Here is a 21,846-nt window from a genome sequence, read left to right as displayed (position 1 = left end):
GGTGATTAGATTAATATCAGAAAAGTGCGATAAAGCATCGACTAAGTTGTTTTTTCGAGTGAATTATTAAAAATTGAACATATGGAAATGTCTAGCAACAACAGTGGTAAGAAATGGAGGAAACTTGCTTGCCTTGCAGATAACCAATATGATGACTTGGCAAGCGAGGAACTAGGGTTTCTTATTGATGAGATCAGTAACAACTCCAACCAAAAAGATGCAAAAATATTCGCAGACATATTGAAAGGATATGATCCTTCAAACTGGAGCAAGTCTGCAGAAAACATAATGAAAATAATTGAAGGAGTACCAAAGAAATTTCAAGTGATCAAGAGACTTATAAAGAAAATTTACATCAGTCAACACATTCCAACAAAGAAAATGAATAAGATGAATATACTGAATATACTGATTGATGCAACAGGAAAACGAATGCCTAAACCATATAATCTATGTAATGTGTGGTATAGCATTGTAAATCCACAAAGCCTGATCAGGAAATGCTATGCATGCCACGTACTTACTCATCCTACATGTGCAGAAGTCCAGAAAAATAAAAATAAGGACACAAGAGTATGTTGCTCAACATGTCTAGTATGGATAGACAATGTTATTAAATCAAGACGTAGGGAAGGAAGAAGAAGCGTCGAAGTGTAAACACGGCTGTGATTGTATTCCGTTCTTTTTTCAAGCCTTTCCCTGTCTTTTGATGGTTTCCTAGTGATGTAGAGGTGCTACCGGAATCGTAAAGGTACAGGAACCAATAACTGTAAAGAGTTTATAGTTGTGTTTAGACTTAGTTGCTTTTTGAGGATAAAAAGTGAATCAGTGGTCGTCTGTCACTCATCGCCGGAAAGGCTGCATGCCCTGGGGCTATGGTGGCGTAAGCCGTGAGACCGCCCAACGATGACGTCACGATTCTATCCTCAAATCAGGAGAAAGGACTCCATTGGGTTGATTTTTTCAAGCAAACCTGACAATGAAACAGTTTGTAGAGTAATTTTTGAGATTCTTGGAATTGAAACTTGCGACTTGATAGGATTCCAGTTGATGCCTAGGAATAGGTTTATCATGAAATTCAGCTCGCGCGTTATATATGAAAAGTTCATCAGTGAATACGATGAGAAGGAACTTCAGATCGGCAATGGGATTACTGTGAAAATAGTGAACATGGGAGCAAGCTACTCCTTTGTATCAATCAGATACGCACCTTTTGACATGGACAACCAGATGATAGAATCCGTACTTGAAGGATATGGAAAGGTAATATGGATAAGGAATAACCAACACACGCTAGGAAAAGGAAACGGTTTATTGAATGGCATAAGAACAGCAAAAATGGAAATCAAGAATAACATTCCATCGTCTATTAGGATAGCAGGACATTCGGTGTCCTTCATGTACAGCGGACAGAGCAGAACCTGCTATAAGTGTGGAAGTGAAGATCATCTAGTGGAAAACTGTGTTACAGAGAAGACATTAAGGGAGGAATTGACGGATAAGGAAACGCACTTCCCGGAAATAGGAAAATGGAACAGAAAAGCGAAGGAGAATCCAGGATTTAGCGTAAAGGATCAAACTCAAGATTGCACTGGTGATAATGAAAAACATTTAAAACTGAACCAAGATAATGAAATTCAAAATGCTGAAGACAACACAGATGCTAACTCAAAATATTTAATTGATAAAGACAATGTCTCGGGTGCCACAGATAATGATGATGAGTTAGAACGCGTAAGCATTGCAATGCCAGCTAATTCTACGCATATAAGTGAATCCGATAATGAAGACATGCATATAAATGAGTCCGATAATGAAGATGTAACTGTATCTGAATATGGGATACAAAACAACATTGTAAAGGAAAAAGAAACCGAGAAGTCTGATAAAACAGAAATAGAAACAATAGTGGAGATTCATCGTGAGCGAAATGATACGGAACTGTCAAGTATGGAAGCAGAAGCAGTAGGGAAAACCAGTCATGAGGAAGTGATCAGGAATAATTTCGACGAAAATATGACAACTGAATACAACGATATAGCAGAAGACATGTTGACCGATGAGAACCTGGAAAGGGAAATGATGAACGAAGCTGATGACGTTGAGAAGCGGATTGAGGAATTTAGTCACAAAGAACAAAGCGAAGATAGGAATACTGAAAAGTGGAAAGTACATGTGGAAAATAATGGGAAAATGGTTATATCAAAAAGTAAAGACAGTAATGACAAGATGCACAGAAATGATGAGAGAAATTTGAAGGATGATCGTGAAAGAAAACGACGAAAGGTGAATAGTAAAAATACAAGTTCGTAATGGATAAGTGGGTGGTTAACCTCTTTATAATCATGGCTCTGACGATAGCCACCTTAAACGTGAATGGACTTAATGTAGTTAACAAACAGATGTGCGTTGACTCTCTCATGAGATTTCACAGAATTGATGTACTGATGTTGCAGGAGCATAATATTAAAAATGTCAAAGACTTGATTTACCAATCTAATGATTATGATGTCTTTATTAACTGTTGTACTAATTTGAAAGGTGGAACTGCGATATATATTAGAAAGTGTCCTAGCATTAAGGTCTTGACTCAGGAAATGGATGGAGAGGGGCAAGTAATTAGTATTAAGATTGAGTTTAATGGTATCATCATTCCTCTGCTGAACTTGTACGCTCCATCAGGAACAAACAAAATACCAGAACGAGAAGAATTCTTTCGAAATAAATTGTTATTTTATTTAAGGAATAACAGTGAAAACTTAATATTAGGTGGAGATTTTAACTGTGTGACCTCCCTTCGAGACAGTAGTTCAGAAAATGTTCATTTACAGTCAAAGGCTCTAAGGAACTTGATAAAGCAAGTAGGATTGAAAGACATAACCATAGGTTGTCACAGGTTACCTGAATATACTTTTGTTAAAAATAACTACGGGTCAAGAATAGACAGAGTATATGTTAAAAGGCTATTTAACCATATAAAGTCATGGAAACAATACCTATCAGCTGCTCAGATCACAGCATGGTGTTAGTTAAATTTAATGTACAAAATGTAAAATTTGGTAGAGGTTTTGGAGGCTTAACACAAAAGTTTTGGGTTTTAAAGAAACTGAGGAGAATTTCAATATAGTTTGGAGTCATATTGTGGCTAGAAAAGGAAATTTTGATAATTTGCTATCATGGTGGGACTTTGCAAAAATGGAATGCAAAAAGTTTTTTATAAGAATGTCGAAAATTATGTCGCAAGAAAAATATGGACTTCTAAATATGTTGCAGGGAAGACTGAAACACTTGTATGCAAAAGCTAATGCTGGTGAAACTGACTTTGAAGAAATAAGGGTGATTAAAGACAGAGTGAATGACATACAGAATGAGTTTTGTGAGGGCATTAAACTACGAGCAAAACTAAAAGACAGGGTAGAAGGTGAAAAGGTATCAGCATACTTATTAGGAAGAGAGAAGGATAGGAACTCGGGGATTTTTAGAGTTAAAACGGATAAAGGAGTTCTCACTAATACTGACAGTATTGTTTCCTTTTTTAAAACTTATTATAAAGAGTTATACGATAACGTTAATGTTGATAAAATTCAACAAGAGGAATTGCTTAGAATGTGCAAGAATAAATTAGATAATGATGATGTAGATATGTTATCAAAGGAAATTGAAGAAGAAGAAATATGGGCAGCCATTAAGGGCTTAAGCATTGGAAAGTCACCAGGAAAGGACGGCCTTCCTGTTGAATTTTACAAAAAGTTTTGGACACTATTGAAACCTCACTTCATACAAGTAATTAGGTACGCTCTGAAGGAGGATTTGAGTAGTTCTCAGCATGAAGGCATTCTTAAGCTTATACCAAAGGGTGGGGACGTAGAACTAGCAGAGAACTGGAGGCCCATATCTCTTCTTAACGTAGATTATAAAATATGTGCAAAAATTTTAGCTAATCGTATGAAATTCGTAATGAATAAGATTATTTCATCTGAGCAGTATTGTGGTGTAAATGGAAGGTCAATTATCGACTGTAATAATATGATAAGAGATGTAGTGTATTATTCATCCGAAATTCATTCGAACTTGGCTCTTTAAACCTTGATTGGTCAAAGGCTTTTGACAGGGTGGATACGAAGTTCTTATGGAGAATTATGAATTGCTTTGGATTTCCCGGCTCCTTTATCAAATGGTTAAAGGTGTTATATAAAAACAGTCATAGCTATTTATGCATCAATGGGGTCATTAGCTCTTCGTTTGAAATAAATAGGTCTGTTAGACAGGGATGTCCCTTGTCCATGCTTTTGTTTGTAATATTTCAAGAACCCTTATACTTAGCTATTAAAGGTAATAAACAGATTATTCCTCCTCCACTACCAAATAAAAATGTATCAAGCTTCAAGGTTTTGCAGACGATTCAACAATTTTCATCACCGCTGAGAAATCTCTGCAAGTTGTTTATAAAGAGATAGAAAGATTTGAAAAGGCTACAGGAGCACAACTAAACATCGATAAAACAAAAATTCTAGGAATTGGAAATTGGGAAAATAAACTGTCTTGGCCTACTGACAGGGTAAAAAGTGTAAAGAAAACTAATATTTTAGGGATTGAATATAGTGGAAATTATGAAGAAACTTGCAGACAAAATTGGGAAAACAGAATAAACAAGATCAGCAGAATATCATCCATGTCAGAACAGAGAATATTAACCTTATATCAAAAGGGTATTATTATCAATTCCTTGATACTCTCAAAAGTATGGTATTTGGCTCACACATTTCCATTGTCTAAACGAGAGGCCTTAGCCATAAATTCTTGTATCTTTAGATTTCTTTGGCATGGAAAGTACCAGCCTATTAGAAGAACAACACTTTGTTTACCCAAGGAAGAAGGGGGACTAGGGATTACTGATGTTTATCACAAGGCTTTATCTATTTTATGTTGTACTGTTTTAAAAGAGCTAACAAATGATTCATGCCTTGCTGTTTATTATTGTAGTATAAGACTAAGTCATATGGTGAATACGATTGATAAAAAAGAGGTATCGTATATTTCTAGTCCATACTATTCTGTAGCGATAGAGGCAATTAGAAAGGTGTTTCGTTGTAAAAATTTCCCTTTGTTGACGAGTAAAGTAGTTTATGATTGTATCCGTCCAAATTGTGAGGCCATAATAGAGAGTAACTACCCGTTGTTCAACTGGAAAAGCATTTGGAAGAATGTAAACAATAGACATATAGGATTACGAGAGAGAGAATTTATGTATAGATACTTGCATGAGACTCTAGCAACTAACCAAAGATTAAGGATGCTAAAGATAAGGACGGATGGTTCTTGTGACAGATGTATGAGGAAGAAAATTCAATCCATATATTTTATTCATGCACTTATATTAAAGATATTTTTCTATGGTTTAAAAATGTTCTGATCAATATATGTAGTATTGAGAAAAATAGTTTCTTAAGAATTTTAATGCTAGATTTTGATTGTAAAACAACAAAGTGTAATAATGCTGCATTAGTTTTAATTGTGGATTACTTGTATGTCTTATGGGTGAGCAAGAAAAAGAAATATGATCTTAGACAAATTGTAAACTTTTTAAAGAGTAAGTTTAGATATACTAGATGGTTACTTGAACGTTTGTTAAGTGAAAGAATGCTGAACTGTTTTAATAGAAAATATGTCAATTATGATTTCAATTAACCTATTTGTAAGTTTGTGTTATGTTATTACATAAGTTGGCAGGCAGATACCAAAAAATGTGGGAAGAGTCAATGTGTATGTAATTTAAAGACATATTTAGATGAATAGCAAAAATTGTAATGTGGAGAATATACTCAAAATACTAACTTTATTTGTGTAAATATATTATGATGTATATACAAAATTACACATTGTAAGAATTGTAAATGTATATTTTCTTAATAAAAAAAAAAAAAAAAAAAAATCAAGACTTAATGTGCAAATAGTAGAGGATGAAGAAGATGAGGAAGAGGAAGAAGAGGAAAATGGAAATGAAGAAGAGCCCACAACCCAGTCTACTTGGATCTTGATTGTACCATTGACTACTGAAAATGGCTAAAAGGTACATGATTATAACTGAAGTAATTGAAACTTGAATAACGCCTCGAGTACCTTCACTCTGTAACACCTGAAGTTGAATTGCACTGCATTCACGGCCAACTTTTTATTATCATATATTTTCGTTCTTGTCTTCAAGAGGAGGTTAAGGGGACTTTGATAAATGTGTTGCAATGTTGGACGGGGTTGGGACGGGGTGGACGGGGGGCGGGGGCGGGGGGGGGAGGAAGAGAGTATCTGAATAGTTATTTTGCCTCGTTTAGACCATCCGTATTTTTGGGGGTAAGATGATTCACGTTTAGACCAATTCATGATGACTTGCGTCTGTTACCGCTCTCTCTCTCTCTCTCTCTCTCTCTCCTTGACACGTGAACAGTTACCTAAAGTTTGATTTCCTTTTTTTTTCGTATTCATTGTTGTTGGAACGAGTTGTAGATCTGAGAGTAATTGTTTTGAGTATTTAAGTCTTGTCTTCTCCCTTTTACTGCTCGTTTTCAGAGGTTTTTGCTTAAGATCAAGTTTTTATTTGATTTGACAGAGGTGGTAGTAGTTTTAGCCATGCAAATATTGAGAGGGAGGGTCGAAAGTCATCTGGAACGAAAGGGAGGAAGTTTGTCCCGGAATGGTATAGAAGGGATTTCAGACTTGGTCACGAGGCTGATTTTAAATAAATTTTTATATTTTAGGACGATTGTGAAAGTTACTTGGTCCCGAGACTGATTTATTTTTTTTTTTTTTCTGTCTTAGGATAATTATGAAAGTTAATTGGTCCCAAGACTGATTTTAAATAATTTTTTTTTTTAAATTTTAGGATGATTATGAAAATTACTTGGTTACAAGGGTGATTTTAAATAAATGTATTTATTTTTTCAATGAAGCCATTACCCTGCATTCTGAGTTTGAGCATGATTGTGAAATTAACTGTTGGTTGGTTAAAGGAACCATAGGCCTAGTATGGACCCCTGAGACCCAGATGGGCCAACCTGGACGGTATATAGAAATGACAGCTTTAATTTTTCCCTGTGGCAGTTTTTTGGGAAGAAAATGTTTTTGCCAGAATGAAAAAGGAGAGTGAATTCACTTAAACAGCTTTGTATTCTAAGAATCACAATATTTTAATGTAGGAAATTCCGGTTGATTTTAGGTTTGAAGTCTCTACGTTTTTCATTGTTTTACATTTGATGGCGAATATTTAGCCGTTTTTCCATGATAACATTTTCCCGTCTTGTAGCTTGAACTGGTACATACACCAGTTGGATCATTTGATAAGTAGCCTAGTGGTGTGAAATTCACTTAAATACCGCTAAAACAGAAAACAGGAAATTACGAAATTGATAGTTACACCTGAGAGACCAATGACTTTGTACCCAATGGGAATTGTTCATGAGGATGACTGACTTTGAAATACGTGAGTATTCCCTCACGGAGAGAGAGAGAGAGAGAGAGAGAGAGAGAGAGAGAGAGAGAGAGAGAGAGAGAGAGAGAATCCTCAGTGAGATTGTTTTCAAGTTGCGTTCGCTTTGCCCAAATGGCTTTCACGCGATTATGGTATACGATCAAATTCCTCTTTATTTATTGACATTTAATTTGAAATATATGAAAACCGCAATTGACACAGGGCCAGAAAGAATCAAATATTCAATATAAATCTTGACAATGTGACAAAACACTCGAACAAAAAGCCCTTTTGAAAGTATATGAACACCAAATTGGACCAAAATTTCGGGTGAACCGTTGGTTCAGATGCCAATGGCAGTGTTGCCAACGCTTCTTCCTGGACTCACCCAGGAAGAAGGATGAGATCCTACAAGGACAGACTTACTGGGAATAGGATACTACAATAAATTGGAGATAACTCCTTACAAGTATTCACTATATCGTGGTCATGATTTTGTTTTCATCAAAGACCTGATTTGTTGTGTACCTGAAGAAGTAAAGTTTGGTTATATTTTTTGCACAAACAATTCGGTTCACTAAAAGACCTTTTATTCTTATATTTACGCACCATATTACTTTCAGCAAATACTGACAATTTTTCCTTATATCACTGATATCCTGACGTTTTTAAATTATTATTATTATTCATCTTTATTTTCTAATTTAAATTCCACATAGGCCTAGGTGATGTTTGAGGTGCAGTATGAGCGCTTATTATAGAAAATTGCGAAAGCCTAAAATGATGATGTTGGGAAGGGATAGGTAGAGAGAGATAGAATTTTTTCTCTCTCTCTCTCTCTCTCTGAAGCAGAGCCCGTAGATATGAAACTATTGATATGGAAAAAGGGTAATTGAGTTATTAAGGAAAGTACGTGCTTATTGATTTTCCAGGTATCTTTAATGGATAGTTTATATATATATATATATATATATATATATATATATATATATATATATATATATATATATATATATATATATATATATATATATATATATATATATATATATATATATATATATATAATATTGCAAAGCCACTTATTCGTGCAACAAGTCAAAGGTGATTCTAAATTGATAATAGGAAGCATTTACGAACTTACTGGCTAGAGAGAGAGAGAGAGAGAGAGAGAGAGAGAGAGAGAAATGGGGTTGAATGGGTGCCGAGTCATATGTTTGCTCGTAGGTAGCAGGATTATCATCTATTAATAATCCTGGTAGGTAGGTATGGTGAAGAAAACGGGATACGACAAAAGATTGTATTTTACTTATGCCTTTCTTTCTCTAACTGAAAGGCTGGTCTGTCGTAGCGTTGTATAAATTTATGTTGTAAAACTCATTTTTAAAAACTGTATAGAAAGTATGGCTACCATATTTCATTGGAAGAACCAATCTTTTATGAAGGCTTCTGTGATAAGCGATAATAAGAAAAGGGATGGCTTGTTATTTGAATGGTCATTATAGACTCATTAGAGAGAGAGAGAGAGAGAGAGAGAGAGAGAGAGAGAGAAAGCGGAGATTATAAGTCAACACAGGCCTACTCTTATGTGAAATTGCTGACAGTTACATAAAAAGGAAATTGAACCATTTTAGTTTAACCCAGCAAAATTAATTATTATTATTATTATTATTATTATTATTATTATTATTATTATTATTATTATTATTATTATTATTATTATTATTATTATTATTATTCAGGGAATAGTGAGCATATTTTAACGCAAGATAGAAAGAAAAAACAAATAAACACAATGACATTCGTTTACTCAGAAAATGAATAAAAAAAAGCACTACTGGTTTCAAAAGCAATATCTCTGTTAAATTTGACTTGATACAATTCCTACGTAACAAAATGGCATCTTAGAAAAGAATTTCACTTGAAGTTTTACCCAAAATTTGTCTAAATAATTCAAGAATCTGGTTATGAATTAATGTAATATGAATCATGAAATCAGGCAGATATTATTGACGTAATTTTAATTTGTGTAGATGCCACGTGGAATTGGTTTTGGAAATCTCTTTAATATTTCTATGGCAAATGTTTCAGGTTGTAAAATTTAACACGAAGGGAGAGAGACAGAGAAAGAGAGAGAGAATTTATCACGTGCGTAAAAAAAAACAAAATTTAACATGAAGAATAAAGTTTAACTTGGTGACTTAACATTTAACGATTTAACGAAAGAGAGAATTTATTACGTTCGTAAAAAGAATAAAATTTAACATTAAAATTAAAATTTAACTTGGTGACCAACATTTAACGAGAGAGAGAGAGAGAGAGAGAGAGAGAGAGAGAGAGAGAGAGAGAGAGAGAGAGAGAGAGAGAAATTTATCACGTTCGTAAAAAGAATAAAATTTAACATTAAAAATAAAATTTAACTTGGTGACTAACATTTAACGAGAGAGAGAGAGAGAGAGAGAGAGAGAGAGAGAGAGAGAGAGATTTATCAGAGAGAGAATAAAAGAATAAAATTTAACATTGAAAATAAAATTTAACTTGGTGACTAACATTTAACGAGAGAGAGAGAGAGAGAGAGCGTGTATCACTTCCCTAAAAATAAGGGAATAAAAAAAAATCGAATGAATAAAACTGGGGAACAAAGCTTGATTCTCTCTCTCTCTCTCTCTCTCTCTCTCTCTCTCTCTCTCTCTCTCTCTCTCATTGGAGGACTGATTCCCGTCCTGTGACGCTGCCCCAAAAATCTCGATCAAAAGGACCAGAAAATGAAAGAACGCATTTGATTATATTTAACTCCGTGGCTATTTCTTCTTCTTCTTCTTCTTCTTTCTTATTTTTTGAAAAATAGTTCTTATGTTCTCTTCTTTCTATTCTTTTATTTATTATCTTTGTTTTTTTCTTATTTCCCCTCACGTCTTGTTTTGAAGCATAGCACTGTCTGGCTGGCAGACACTGATGTGATGCCCTCCCCCACCGTCCCCCTCTCTCTCTCATTTATCTCGGAGTTGCCTTTTTCTTTTATGTTTAATTAACCGTATCTCTGTCTCTTATATATCTGAGGATCATCTTTGTTTTCTCTCTCTCTCTCTCTCTCTCTCTCTCTCTCTCTCTCTCTCTCTCTCTCTCTCTCTCTCTCTCTCTCTGAGGTGAAAAGCTCAAACACACAAGCTTTTTTTTAATCCAAAGTGCCACTTCAATATGCAAGTATTCTCTTCGTCATAACAATTTATATAAAGTAAATTATTTTTATGTATGCCTGAAAACTCAGTGTATATTTCACAGTATTTTATATAATAAAGCTGGTTTTAATTCGAGCACGGGCTCTGGCTCCTGAAGCAGTCTTTAACATAAGAAATCTCTAAATTTTCACACGTTTTTACGTTATTTACTTTTTTCTCAAATGCTCAATCATCATCATTAATAATAATGATATATTACAAACATCTGTAAAGTACAGTTCCCAGTATTGTAATACCCACTGTACTTCTTTTAAGTGAATAATCAAATGTACAGTAAATTGAACTGTGTAATGTGCTTCAGTCATAAGAATTTTACCTTCATCTGTAAATTGTAGTTTATCATTGTGAATGCACACAGTGCTTGTTTCAAGTAAATGATTGTAATGTAAATTGAATGACATAATGTAAACACTATTTTTCCCTCACGCGAATGTTTACAAAGACTCCTTCGTGTTTACCGTGGATGTAACTGGCATCAGTGTCCATTACTGTGTTATGTTAGATTAAAGATAGGAGATGTGGAGGCGACGTCTGAACAGTCCACTAGTGTGAGGGTTTACTGTAGTCTCAGTCTCATTAGTAATGGCTGCTAATTGTCTGTAAGGATGAGGCTCTCTTTGCTGCTTGATAGGTTTTAGACCAGTGTTAGATTTGACTGAATGTGTTTTCTTTTTTAAGTTCGGACAGTTAATAGTTAAGCATACTGTAGATACTTGCAACCTCGTTGGGTGGTTGTGCCGTCAGTTACTGTAGGTTTAACTAATAGGTAAACATTTGCAGCGTCCCTTTATTTCAGTGTGGTCTCTTAATAGGTAATTTTGATGTTTATTAGGATTTGTTCATCAGATATTTATACAGATTTTATAAGTAATTCCAGTGCCCTGTCGAGTACATTAAAATATAAACATCCTTGTACAGACGTTCCAGCAGGATACATGAACATAATCTAGGCTTTTTTAAGACTTGAACATCATTTAGACTTTTCAAGACTTGAACATCATCTAAACTTTTTAAGAACTGAACTTGATTTATACTGTATAAGAATTGAACATGATTTAGACTTTCTGAGATTTGAACATATTTTAGACTTTTTAACGCTTGAATATTACTCAGACTTTTTAAGACTTGAGCATCATTTAGGCTTTGTAAGACTTGAAAATAATTTAGACTTTGTAAGGCTTGAATGTAATTCAGACTTTTTAAGTCTTGAACATATTTTAGACTTTATAACACGTACATCGTGTAGAATTTTTTAGATGAGCATCACTTTAAAATGTAGACTTTTATTTAGGACTTGATCATCATTCAGACTTTTTGAAACTTGAAAATCATTCACACATTTTGAAACTTGATCATTTGGACTTTTTAAGACTTAAACATCATTTAGACTTTTTAAGACTTGAACATCATATAGGCTTTTTAAGACTTGAACATCATTTAGATTTTTTAAGACTTTAATATAATTAAGAATTTTTTAAGACTTGAGAATCATTTAGGCTTTTTAAGACTTGAACATCATTTTGACTTTTTAAGACTAATATAATTAAGAGTTTTTAGGACTTGAGAATCATTTGGGCTTTTTAAGCCTTGAACATCATTTAAACTTTTTAAGACTTGAACGTCATTTAGACTTTTTAAGACTTTAATATAAAAAGACTTTTAAAACTTGAGAACCATTTAGGCTTTTTAAGACTTGAACATCATTTAGAATTTTTAGGACTTAAGCATCGTTTAGACTTTTTAAGACTTGAACATTGTATAGGCTTTTTATAACTTGAACATCATTTAGACTTTGTAAGACTTGAACATCATTTAGACTTTAAGACTATGAGTTAGACTTTTTGAAACATGCACATCATTTAGACTTGAAGACTTGATCATCATTTTAAGACTTGAACATCATTTCGACTTTAAGACTATGAGTTAGACTTTTTGAAACATGCACATCATTTAGACTTGAAGACTTGATCATCATTTAGAGTTTTTAAAACTTGAATATCATTTAGACTGTTTCAGACTTGAACATCATTTAGACGTTTTAAGACTTGAAGATCATTCAGACTTTGTAAGACTTTAATAGCAATTAGACTTTTTAAGACTTGAAGATTATTTAGACTATTCAAGACTTAAGCATCGTTAGAGTTTTCAAGACTTGAAGATCATTTAGACTTTTTATGACTTGAAGATCATTGAGACTGTTCAAGATATGAAGATCATTTAGATTTCTTAAGTCTTGAACATCATTGAGATTTATTAAGATTTGTACATCATTTAGATTTTTAAGAATCGAACATTATCTAGACTTTTTAGGACTTGAACATCACTTAGACTTTTTAAGACTTTACTTATGGTCCCTTCGGATTTTGAAATCCAACGAATGAGAGAGAGAAAATGACGAAGTTGGGAAGGAGGGGGAGAGAAAGATGAGAGAAAGTTTTGCTGCCAAGAAAATCTTTCTCTCCCCTCTTCCTCAACTATTCTGAGGGGAAGGGAGACAGACAGCTGACGCTAGTTTGAAGGCTCTGTTGGAGAGAGAGAGAGAGAGAGAGAGAGAGAGAGAGAGAGAGAGAGAGAGAGAGAGAGAGAGAAGTTAGATTGTGGAACAGTCTCCCTGAGGATGTCGTGTAAATGGAACTTCAAAAGTTCCCCAAAATAATTTATTTCTATTTTAATAATTTATATATATTTTTATCCGTTTATTTATTTATCTTTTCTTCTTTTATGATAATTTATTTCTTCTTTGTGTATTTCCTGTTATCTTCTGTTCCTTCTTCCAAATTAACATCTCGATAATCTTTGGAAGCTTGAATTTCAAGTCAGTATCCCCTGTGGGCTTGTTCTATATGAAAGCGTTCATCTTCTGCACAATAATAATAATAATAATAATAATAATAATAATAATAATAATAATAATAATAATAATAATAATAATAATAATAATAATAATAATAATAATAATAAAGCAGATCTCACGCTATATCTACTTAAATAATGTTTATTAAATTTTTGTTTGAGAACTTAACGGGATCACATTCATGGTTAAGACAGTAATAAGCCCTTTATCCTGTTACAGTTGGGGGGGTAGCCTACCTCTATATTATATTTCATGGACCTTTTGTATAGGTACAGGGACATTAAATCATAGATATAGCACTTTTAATTACCTGCTGTATGTTAAGAATCAAGTGCAGATACGTAAAGATAGCACTTGGAGGAAACACTTACCCCTTTTCATGCTTGTGTAAAAATACTTTCTTTTTAGATTAAGTGTTTGAAAAGTAAATCAGACCGAAATCATAATTCCTAATTTATGGCCTCCTCGTGACACTTTGGGACCTTGTTTAAAACTGCTGACGGCGTGAGAGCCTCTCTCTCTCTCTCTCTCTCTCTCTCTCGGCAGTCAGAAATAGCCAGCACATGAAACCTTTTCAGTTATCTGTGATTAACGCGTAAGGTTAAAATGCAAAGCTGTGCGTTGGCTCATCCATTTATTCAGTAAATGCTATGAAATTTTTGACATTATTATTATTATTATTATTCAACTGCTATGTTCGATGCTTTAAGGAAAGGCTGCATATTGTATAGACTATTTTTTCATCTTTAAAAGAACAGTACTGTCTTAATTTTCTGTATTTAACACTCGATTCAAGATATCGGTTATGACTGTAAGTCAAAGTTAAAATATTGATTCCTTTGAAAGTTAAAAAAAAAAGCTATTTGAAGCCAAAAGGGCCTCTGTGTCTTTCCTGTGCTTTCGCTTTCACCAATCTTCAACGTTTCTTCACCCTCCCGTCTCAAAGTTCTCATCCTGGTAGGCCCGGATCTTTCAACTACTCGCCTGGTGCCCACAGGTGCCCAGTTGACGATATCACGTCCTACTTCCATTGTGGGCATGAAATAAGGTTCTTTGCAGCGTCCCTTCGCCCCCTAGCAGCAACCCCTTTCATTCCTTTTGCTGTACCTCCGTTCATATTCCCTTCCTTCCATCTTACTTTCATTAACCCTCTCCTAACATTTGTTTCATTGTGCACCGCAAAATGTTTTCCTCCTGTTATGCCTTTCAAGTCTCTCTCTCTCTCTCTCTCTCTCTCTCTCTCTCTCTCTCTCTCTCTCTCTCTCTCTCTATCTGTTTCCCTTTCAGTGCTGATATATATATATATATATATATATATATATATATATATATATATATATATATATATATATATATATATATATATATAGAGAGAGAGAGAGAGAGAGAGAGAGAGAGAGAGAGAGAGAGAGAGAGAGAGAGAGAGACCCAATTTAGATGAGCTCACAACGGATTAGAGAAAGAATCTTCCTCTTACGTGTTTCTGGGGAGTTCTGGATGATCTTATGGTTTCATTTTGAGTTAAAAAGTGTTGGAATTTTTTGGATCATATACAGTTATATATTCAGTGTCATGTTAGTTTGTTAAAGGACTATTGATTTTGGTCAGTCTTTGGCATGGTGACCATTAACCATAATGAATACGGGGTGATACATATTCAGTGTTATGTTGGTTATTAGGAGAGGAAAGCACAAGGAACATTGGGTCTGGTCAGTACGTGGCATGGTGACCAGCAACGACGATGAATACCAGAGGAGTAAAAGTTCACATTGAGGTTGAGAAGCCGGGAAAGAAAGGCGACTGTTTGTTTTGCATAGAATTTGTAGCGAAAGTCAATTTGTTTGTTTGTAAAGTTTTTTTTTTTTTTTTTTTATTCTGAGATTGATTAAATCAAAATCTGGGTGAGACCTTTATAGAACTTTAATATGGTGAATGATTTGTATAGAAAGAAATATTCGGAGATCAATAATTTACGTATAATTTCTCTTACTTTGACTCTGGGGCCTCCACAAAATACATTACCACTCGCACCAAACCTCTGTGGCAAGTTGCAAGACCCGGCAAAGACGAAGCTTCTCACGGGGTGTAGGGACGTCAGCCGCGCTCCCAACCCTCTTCTGTTTTTCTGGCCTGGGACTGGCACGGGTTTATAAAACACTCTTGAGGGAATGAGAGTGAGTCAGTAGTAGAATTGATAGGTAGGTAAGGAAGAATAGGTGGTGTTTAATCCACCATTGTGAGTGATTGTGGGAAGCAACTGGAAAATAATAAGGCTTCTCATAACTGCTTCCCTTTTGTAAACAAAATGTTTTCTTTTCTCGGTGGAAATTCCTGTTGTAACGAGGCCATTAATTAAGAGTATTTCTTCTAAAGGCTTCGATGCATCAGGTTTGTAGGCTGATGACCCGAAGGCTGTAATCAGACTGGGTAGTCTTCTTCTTCTTCTTCTTCAGTTCGTGAAGAAATTTCTTGCTTTATTTAAAGTTTTGGTGGAATTTGAGATAAATGGTTTTCATGAAAGATGTCTGTGTGTCTATATTTACACGCCTCTGTTTTGTGAGGAACAGTTCAGTTGCCTGTGTAAGATGTCTGAAGTCTTCGTGAAGATTTTCGTCGAATGCTGGGGAATCATATCATGAATGAATTTAGATTCAAATTAGGTTCTCTTAGAAGTCAATTAGGACTGTCTGTTAATTAACCATGCACAAAGTAAAGATTCGTCTGGTCATTAGTATGAAAATAGAGGTTTTTTTTTTTTTTCCTAAATTAGACCTACAGTTTTTTCCTTGAGAATGTTGAGATTTTGTTGTGTTAATAGCTGATTAGTTTTTCCCATTAATTTTTCATGTCTGTAATAAAACTTATAATGTCAAGTATTTATCATCCATATTATATTTAGCTGAGACATTATTACCCTAATTTCAGTCGTTTCATGTTCCTCATATAGAGGGTCAGAAAAATTTCAAACAGGTAATCCCGGGATCTCTTTGATGTATAAATGTGGATCTTATTTTAGGATTTATCTGATTGTACTCTTCATTGAAACTATCTTCTTTAAGCCTTATCAGATATGAGTCAGTACCTCCAAGACTTTAGTCCAGTGACTGAACAATACTGAGAAACAATACCTTCCATCATTTAATTTCCCCAAAGGCTTTCGCTGAATCTCTCTCTCTCTCTCTCTCTCTCTCTCTCTCTCTCTCTCTCTCTCTCTCTCTCTCTCTCTCTCTCTCTCTCTCTCGTTTAGACTTTTCTCCTCCTCCATTTTTCCCTCAGTGTGAAAACATCACTACTTGACTCTCATTCTTGTTAGTCTGCTTTTGTTCGGAGGACAGAAACCAGGTTGGAGAAGAAGAAATCAAAAGAAGACCGTTTTTTCTTACTTTTCAGTCTTTCTCTCTCTTGGGTATTTTCTTTTTGAGTTGTGGAGATTTAAAGTACACCATTAAGGTTACTGTGAATTTATCTTAAGTGCTTTGTGTGTGTGTCTGTACACACACACACACACACACACACACACACACACACACATATATATATATATATATATATATATATATATATATATATATATATATATATATATATATATATATATATATAATGTGTGTGTATGTCTCTGTTGATAGCGCAGCACCATAAACAGACTATTCCTTGACGGTACAACGTAGTATGAACCAAGAATTCGTTCCAGTTTTCGTTAGTTACATTTATTTATATATGTATATTGTAATGACTTAGTGCTTGTTTTATCTGTGGAACGATTGTTCCCTTGTTGAAGGTGGACTCCTTTTCCCGGTGGTGATTATTTTTTGCATACAGAGTTTACGTCTGTTGTCTTCGCATCGCTTTGGTAGCGTTAGTCAAGTTTGGGTAATCATCGAGTCAGGGTCCAGACAGCTTAGCAGCATGGTCGTGTTTAACAGCAAGTAGTAATTACGTGCTGGCCCCAACAGTATTTGAGGATGTGAACTTCGTTCGAGTTCGAGGATGAGTTGATGGCTAACCCTAGTCATCTGTGGAGAGGAGGCATGCCTCTGAGACAGCAATTTGGCTGTCGCATCGACTCTGCTGTGAACGTCTGTGTTTCGTGGAGATGTTCCTGTTTGCCGTCATGGGGCGGTTTTGACGACTTCACGGCAGTAGTTTGATGGTCATCCTCGATGACCTATGATGGTCATCCTCTGTGACCCTTGTTAGTGGTCTTGGCATCTCTGGGTAGATGTTTAGTTTTGTACTGTAGGAGGATTGTGAATTATCATTACAGATATTTATGTATTATGAGTGTAATTGGTATTTATGATAATTTGGGTTATTGTTATTTGTGCTGCTTTAATGAATTTTTAGATATTTGCGTTTTTGGTTATACCATTTATATTAATTGATGTCACTTTATGCTGTCTGTATTGTTTGTTGTTTGATGTAGCTGAAATGTTGTTCTCCTTTATATGGTGTTTGTTACTTTTTGCTTCTGTGGTAATGTTTTATTTTAAAGTTTATTGTTTGATGTAGCTGAAATGTTGTTCTCCTTTATATGGTGTTTATTACTTTTTGCTTCTGTGGTAATGTTTTATTTTAAAGTTTATTGTTTGATGTAGCTGAAATGTTGTTCTTCTTTATATGGTGTTTGTTACTTTTTGCTTCTGTGGTAATGTTTTATTTTAAAGTTTATTGTTTGATGTAGCTGAAAAAATTTGTTCTCCTTTATATGGTGTTTGTTACTTTTTTGCTTCTGTGGTAATGTTTTATTTTAAAGTTTATTGTTTGATGTAGCTGAAATGTTGTTCTCCTTTATATGGTGTTTATTACTTTTTGCTTCTGTGGTAATGTTTTATTTTAAAGTTTATTGTTTGATGTAGCTTTGAAATGTTTGTTCTTCTTTATATGGTGTTTGTTACTTTTTGCTTCTATGGTAATGTTTTATTTTAAAGTTTATTGTTTGATGTAGCTGAAATGTTGTTCTCCATATGGTGTTTGTTACTTTTTGCTTCTGTTGTAATGTTTGATTTTAAAGTAACTTATTGTGCTACATCTTTGTTATTTGACTGACTCTTTGGTTGTTTGATGTATATTTATTTATTGATTTATGCCAGACTTGACTCAATTGTAAATATGTATATTACTTAATGTTAATAAACTAGTATTAAGGTTATTTTGCTGATTTGGTTTGTTCCCCTTTCCCCGTGGTTGACTCGGCTTCTGCCAGTCTTTCCAGTCCATTTCTTTGTAACTGATGATAGAACCTGATCATTAAATTAATTGTGGTTAATAACAATATTTATAAGGTATATATATATATATATATATATATATATATATATATATATATATATATATATATATATATATATATATATATATATATATATATATTGTCAGTATGTGTTAAATTAAATGTAAATTAATTTGTTTTGAATAAGTCACTTTGGCAGTAATTATTATTTTTTTTTTTGGGAACATAATGACCCTGTTTCCTCCTCCCCGACATTTCTGACTTGTTGTATAGTTTCAATTACATTGAGCTTGTTTTATTTTCTCGTGTGGTGTTGGAGCTGTATTCAGCGCTGTCTCACCAGGACTGAGTGAGTCGTTTCTGGACCACTATCATTGTGAGGGCTTGACTTATTTTGGGCGTAATATTGGATTACGAGATCTGCCTTTCTTCTGTTGCTGCTGCTGACCTCCTTTTTGAGATTGATTTACTGTTCAGTCTGCGCCCTTGGTTCAGTTATTTTGCCAAGGGGACCTCTCTGCCAACTGGTAAGGTGTGATTACCTGTCGGACGGCCGTGTCCATTGATTGTCTTGCGACGTTAAAGTGATTTACTCTTCAGTCTGCACCATTGGTTCAGTTATTTTGCCAAGGGGACCTCTCTTACATTTGGTAAGGTCTTAAGAATATATATTATTCCCCTCGACCCGTGATTTGAAGGCTGTGTTAGCCACTACCACCGTTTAGAGCTCACTTAAGGGAAGCAATTTATTTTTTTTTTCGTTAGTGATAAATATTTAGTGTGTAATAAGTTAGGTTATTCTGACTTTTTGACATTCTATTACTTTCAGGGCCCTCTCTTTAAAGTGTAATTGCATAGTCTGTCTTAATTTGGTGTAAGTGTGTTTGTTATTCGATGTTTTCAGTGTGTGGTTGATTTTTGTGTTTATTTAATGTATTTTGTAAGAGGCTCAGTGGTCATTTCTTTCTAAAAGTTTGTATTAAATATTAAGGTTTTATTTTCAGCTTTTCTTTATCCTCCTTGATTCCATCTCTGTACACTCTGTTGCGGCCATTCCACCTATTGTGGACTTGGTCGTTAGTGACTTTATTTGTATTTTAAGAGACTTGTGTATGTTTGATGGGCGTGGGCCCATAACATTTGGCGACCTTGCCAGGATATATCGGATCCTGTAGTCACTAGAGTGTATAGAGTGGATTCTTGGGGTGTTTGCAGCATAGTAATACCTTCTCTCCTATATTTTTGTGTTGATCGGTGTTTATAATTTTTTTTTTTTTTTTTTTAACCGTGGTATGATATTTGTGTGGTTATTGGTGTACAGTGTATTGGTTTGTTTTTGGGTATATTTTGTGAGATACATTTATATATTTACTTGTGTGCAATTAATTTACTATGGCTGATTTGAATATCCCGGAGCTCTTGAGTGGAGAGGGGTGGCAGGACAGGTTGGCAGACTTGAATAAGTCTGATTTAGAGTATGTAGCAGAATTTGTTGAAATTGAAAATCCTGGGTCTGTTAGGAAGGGCTTGTTGCTTCTTAAAGTTTATGAAAAGGTTAAGGTGATGAAGGCAGAATGTAAACCAGAGACTAGGCAGGTGGAGGAAGCAGTGTCAGTAGAACTTTTAGATAGGCAGATTCAGTTGAAAAGAATGGAAATAGATCTCCAAAGGTTGAAGGCTGAGGAGAGAGAGAGAGACAGCACGAACTTGCTATGCAAGCATTGAGTAATAGGGGTTCTTCTTCTTCCCAACATACTGTGTCTGCAATGCCTTGTATTAATCTAACTGAAGCTCTAAAGTTAGTCCCAAATTTTCAGGAAGTCAACGTGGCAGAGTTTTTTGTTTCTTTTGAGAGGATAGCCTCAAGGTTGGAGTGGCCAAAGGAGTATTGGACCACTCTTATTCAGAGTAAATTGTTAGGTAAGGCCCAGAAAGTTTACGTTACCTTGGACGAAGATCTGTCCTCAGATTATGATTCTGTGAAGGCCATAGTTTTGAAGGCTTACGAGTTGGTACCTGAAGCTTACCGACAACGCTTCCGTAATTTACAGAAGGAAAGAGGGCAGACTTTTGTAGAGTTCGCCAGGGCTAAAGAGCAGTTTGCTGGTGACTGGTTAAAGTCTAAGGAGGTGATGGACTTTGAGAAATTTAAAGAATTGATTTTGGTTGAGGAGTTTAAAAGGTGCCTAATGAGGTGAAGGTACACCTCGAACAGTTAAAATTAGAAACTTTACAGGAGGTGGCTATTGCAAGTGATGAGTACCTCCTCTCTCATAAAAATGTGATAGGGGAGGTACCCAGAAATGAGAAATCTGGTTGGGTGAGAGTTAACAGGAGTAGTAACCAGAACAGGTATAACAGGCCTAATGATAATTATGGTTCTCGTACTACTCCTGTTAACAGCTATAGAAGGCAGACCACAGTTAACCCGGAGAAGTTGAGAACTATGACTTGTTTCTTCTGTCATAAGAAGGGACACGTCAAAAGCATGTGTTATGCATTTAAAGGGTCACAAAGGACCGAAAGACAACCGGTAATGGCCATTTGAAGGAATGAGAACAAGTCAGTGGCTGAGAACTCTAATAATCAATGACTAGGCAATAAGTCACTGGCTCCTTTTCAGAAATTTTTGTCTAATGGTTTTATCGGCTCTGGGAATTCGACTGAGCAAAGAAAGGTTAAAATTTTGCGTGACACTGGGGCTGCTGTCTTTAATTCTCAGAGAATCTTTACCTATTGATTTAGAATGTTCAAATAAGGAATATGTTTTGTTAAGTGGTTTTCCAGATACGGTCAGTTTTTATTTATCATGCCCGTCTTTTTCAGGTTATTTAAAACTGGCCATTATTGATAAATTTCCTATTAAAGATGTGGATTTGGTGTTAGGGAATGATTCGCCCTAATAAATAAAACTTTCCCTATTGTATTAAATTCCAGTAATGAAATATCTGTAGTCACTCGATCGAAGGCTAGTAGTGTTGACTCGGCCGAGTCGGTAGTTGATGTTGATTTGAGTAGTTTAGATCGTAGTGATAGCTTAGTTGTAGATAGTGATGTG

The 21,846-nt window shown here is 34.7% G+C and overlaps 1 protein-coding gene across 1 annotated transcript; it reads left to right on the top strand.

Annotated features, from left to right (window-relative positions):
- The first annotated feature begins 906 nt into the window (after positions 1-906).
- On the top strand, positions 907-2,313 carry LOC136851858 (uncharacterized protein DDB_G0283697-like). The gene has a single exon (XM_067126171.1). The coding sequence runs from the start codon at positions 907-909 to the stop codon at positions 2,311-2,313; it is 1,407 nt and encodes a 468-aa protein (XP_066982272.1).
- The last annotated feature ends 19,533 nt before the right edge of the window (positions 2,314-21,846 follow it).

The sequence above is a fragment of the Macrobrachium rosenbergii genome, chromosome 24 (genome assembly GCF_040412425.1).
Source record: "Macrobrachium rosenbergii isolate ZJJX-2024 chromosome 24, ASM4041242v1, whole genome shotgun sequence".
Taxonomy (NCBI): Eukaryota; Metazoa; Arthropoda; class Malacostraca; order Decapoda; family Palaemonidae; genus Macrobrachium; species Macrobrachium rosenbergii.
Note: the sequence above shows the minus strand (reverse complement) of the source record. Positions and strands in the feature narration are given on the sequence as shown.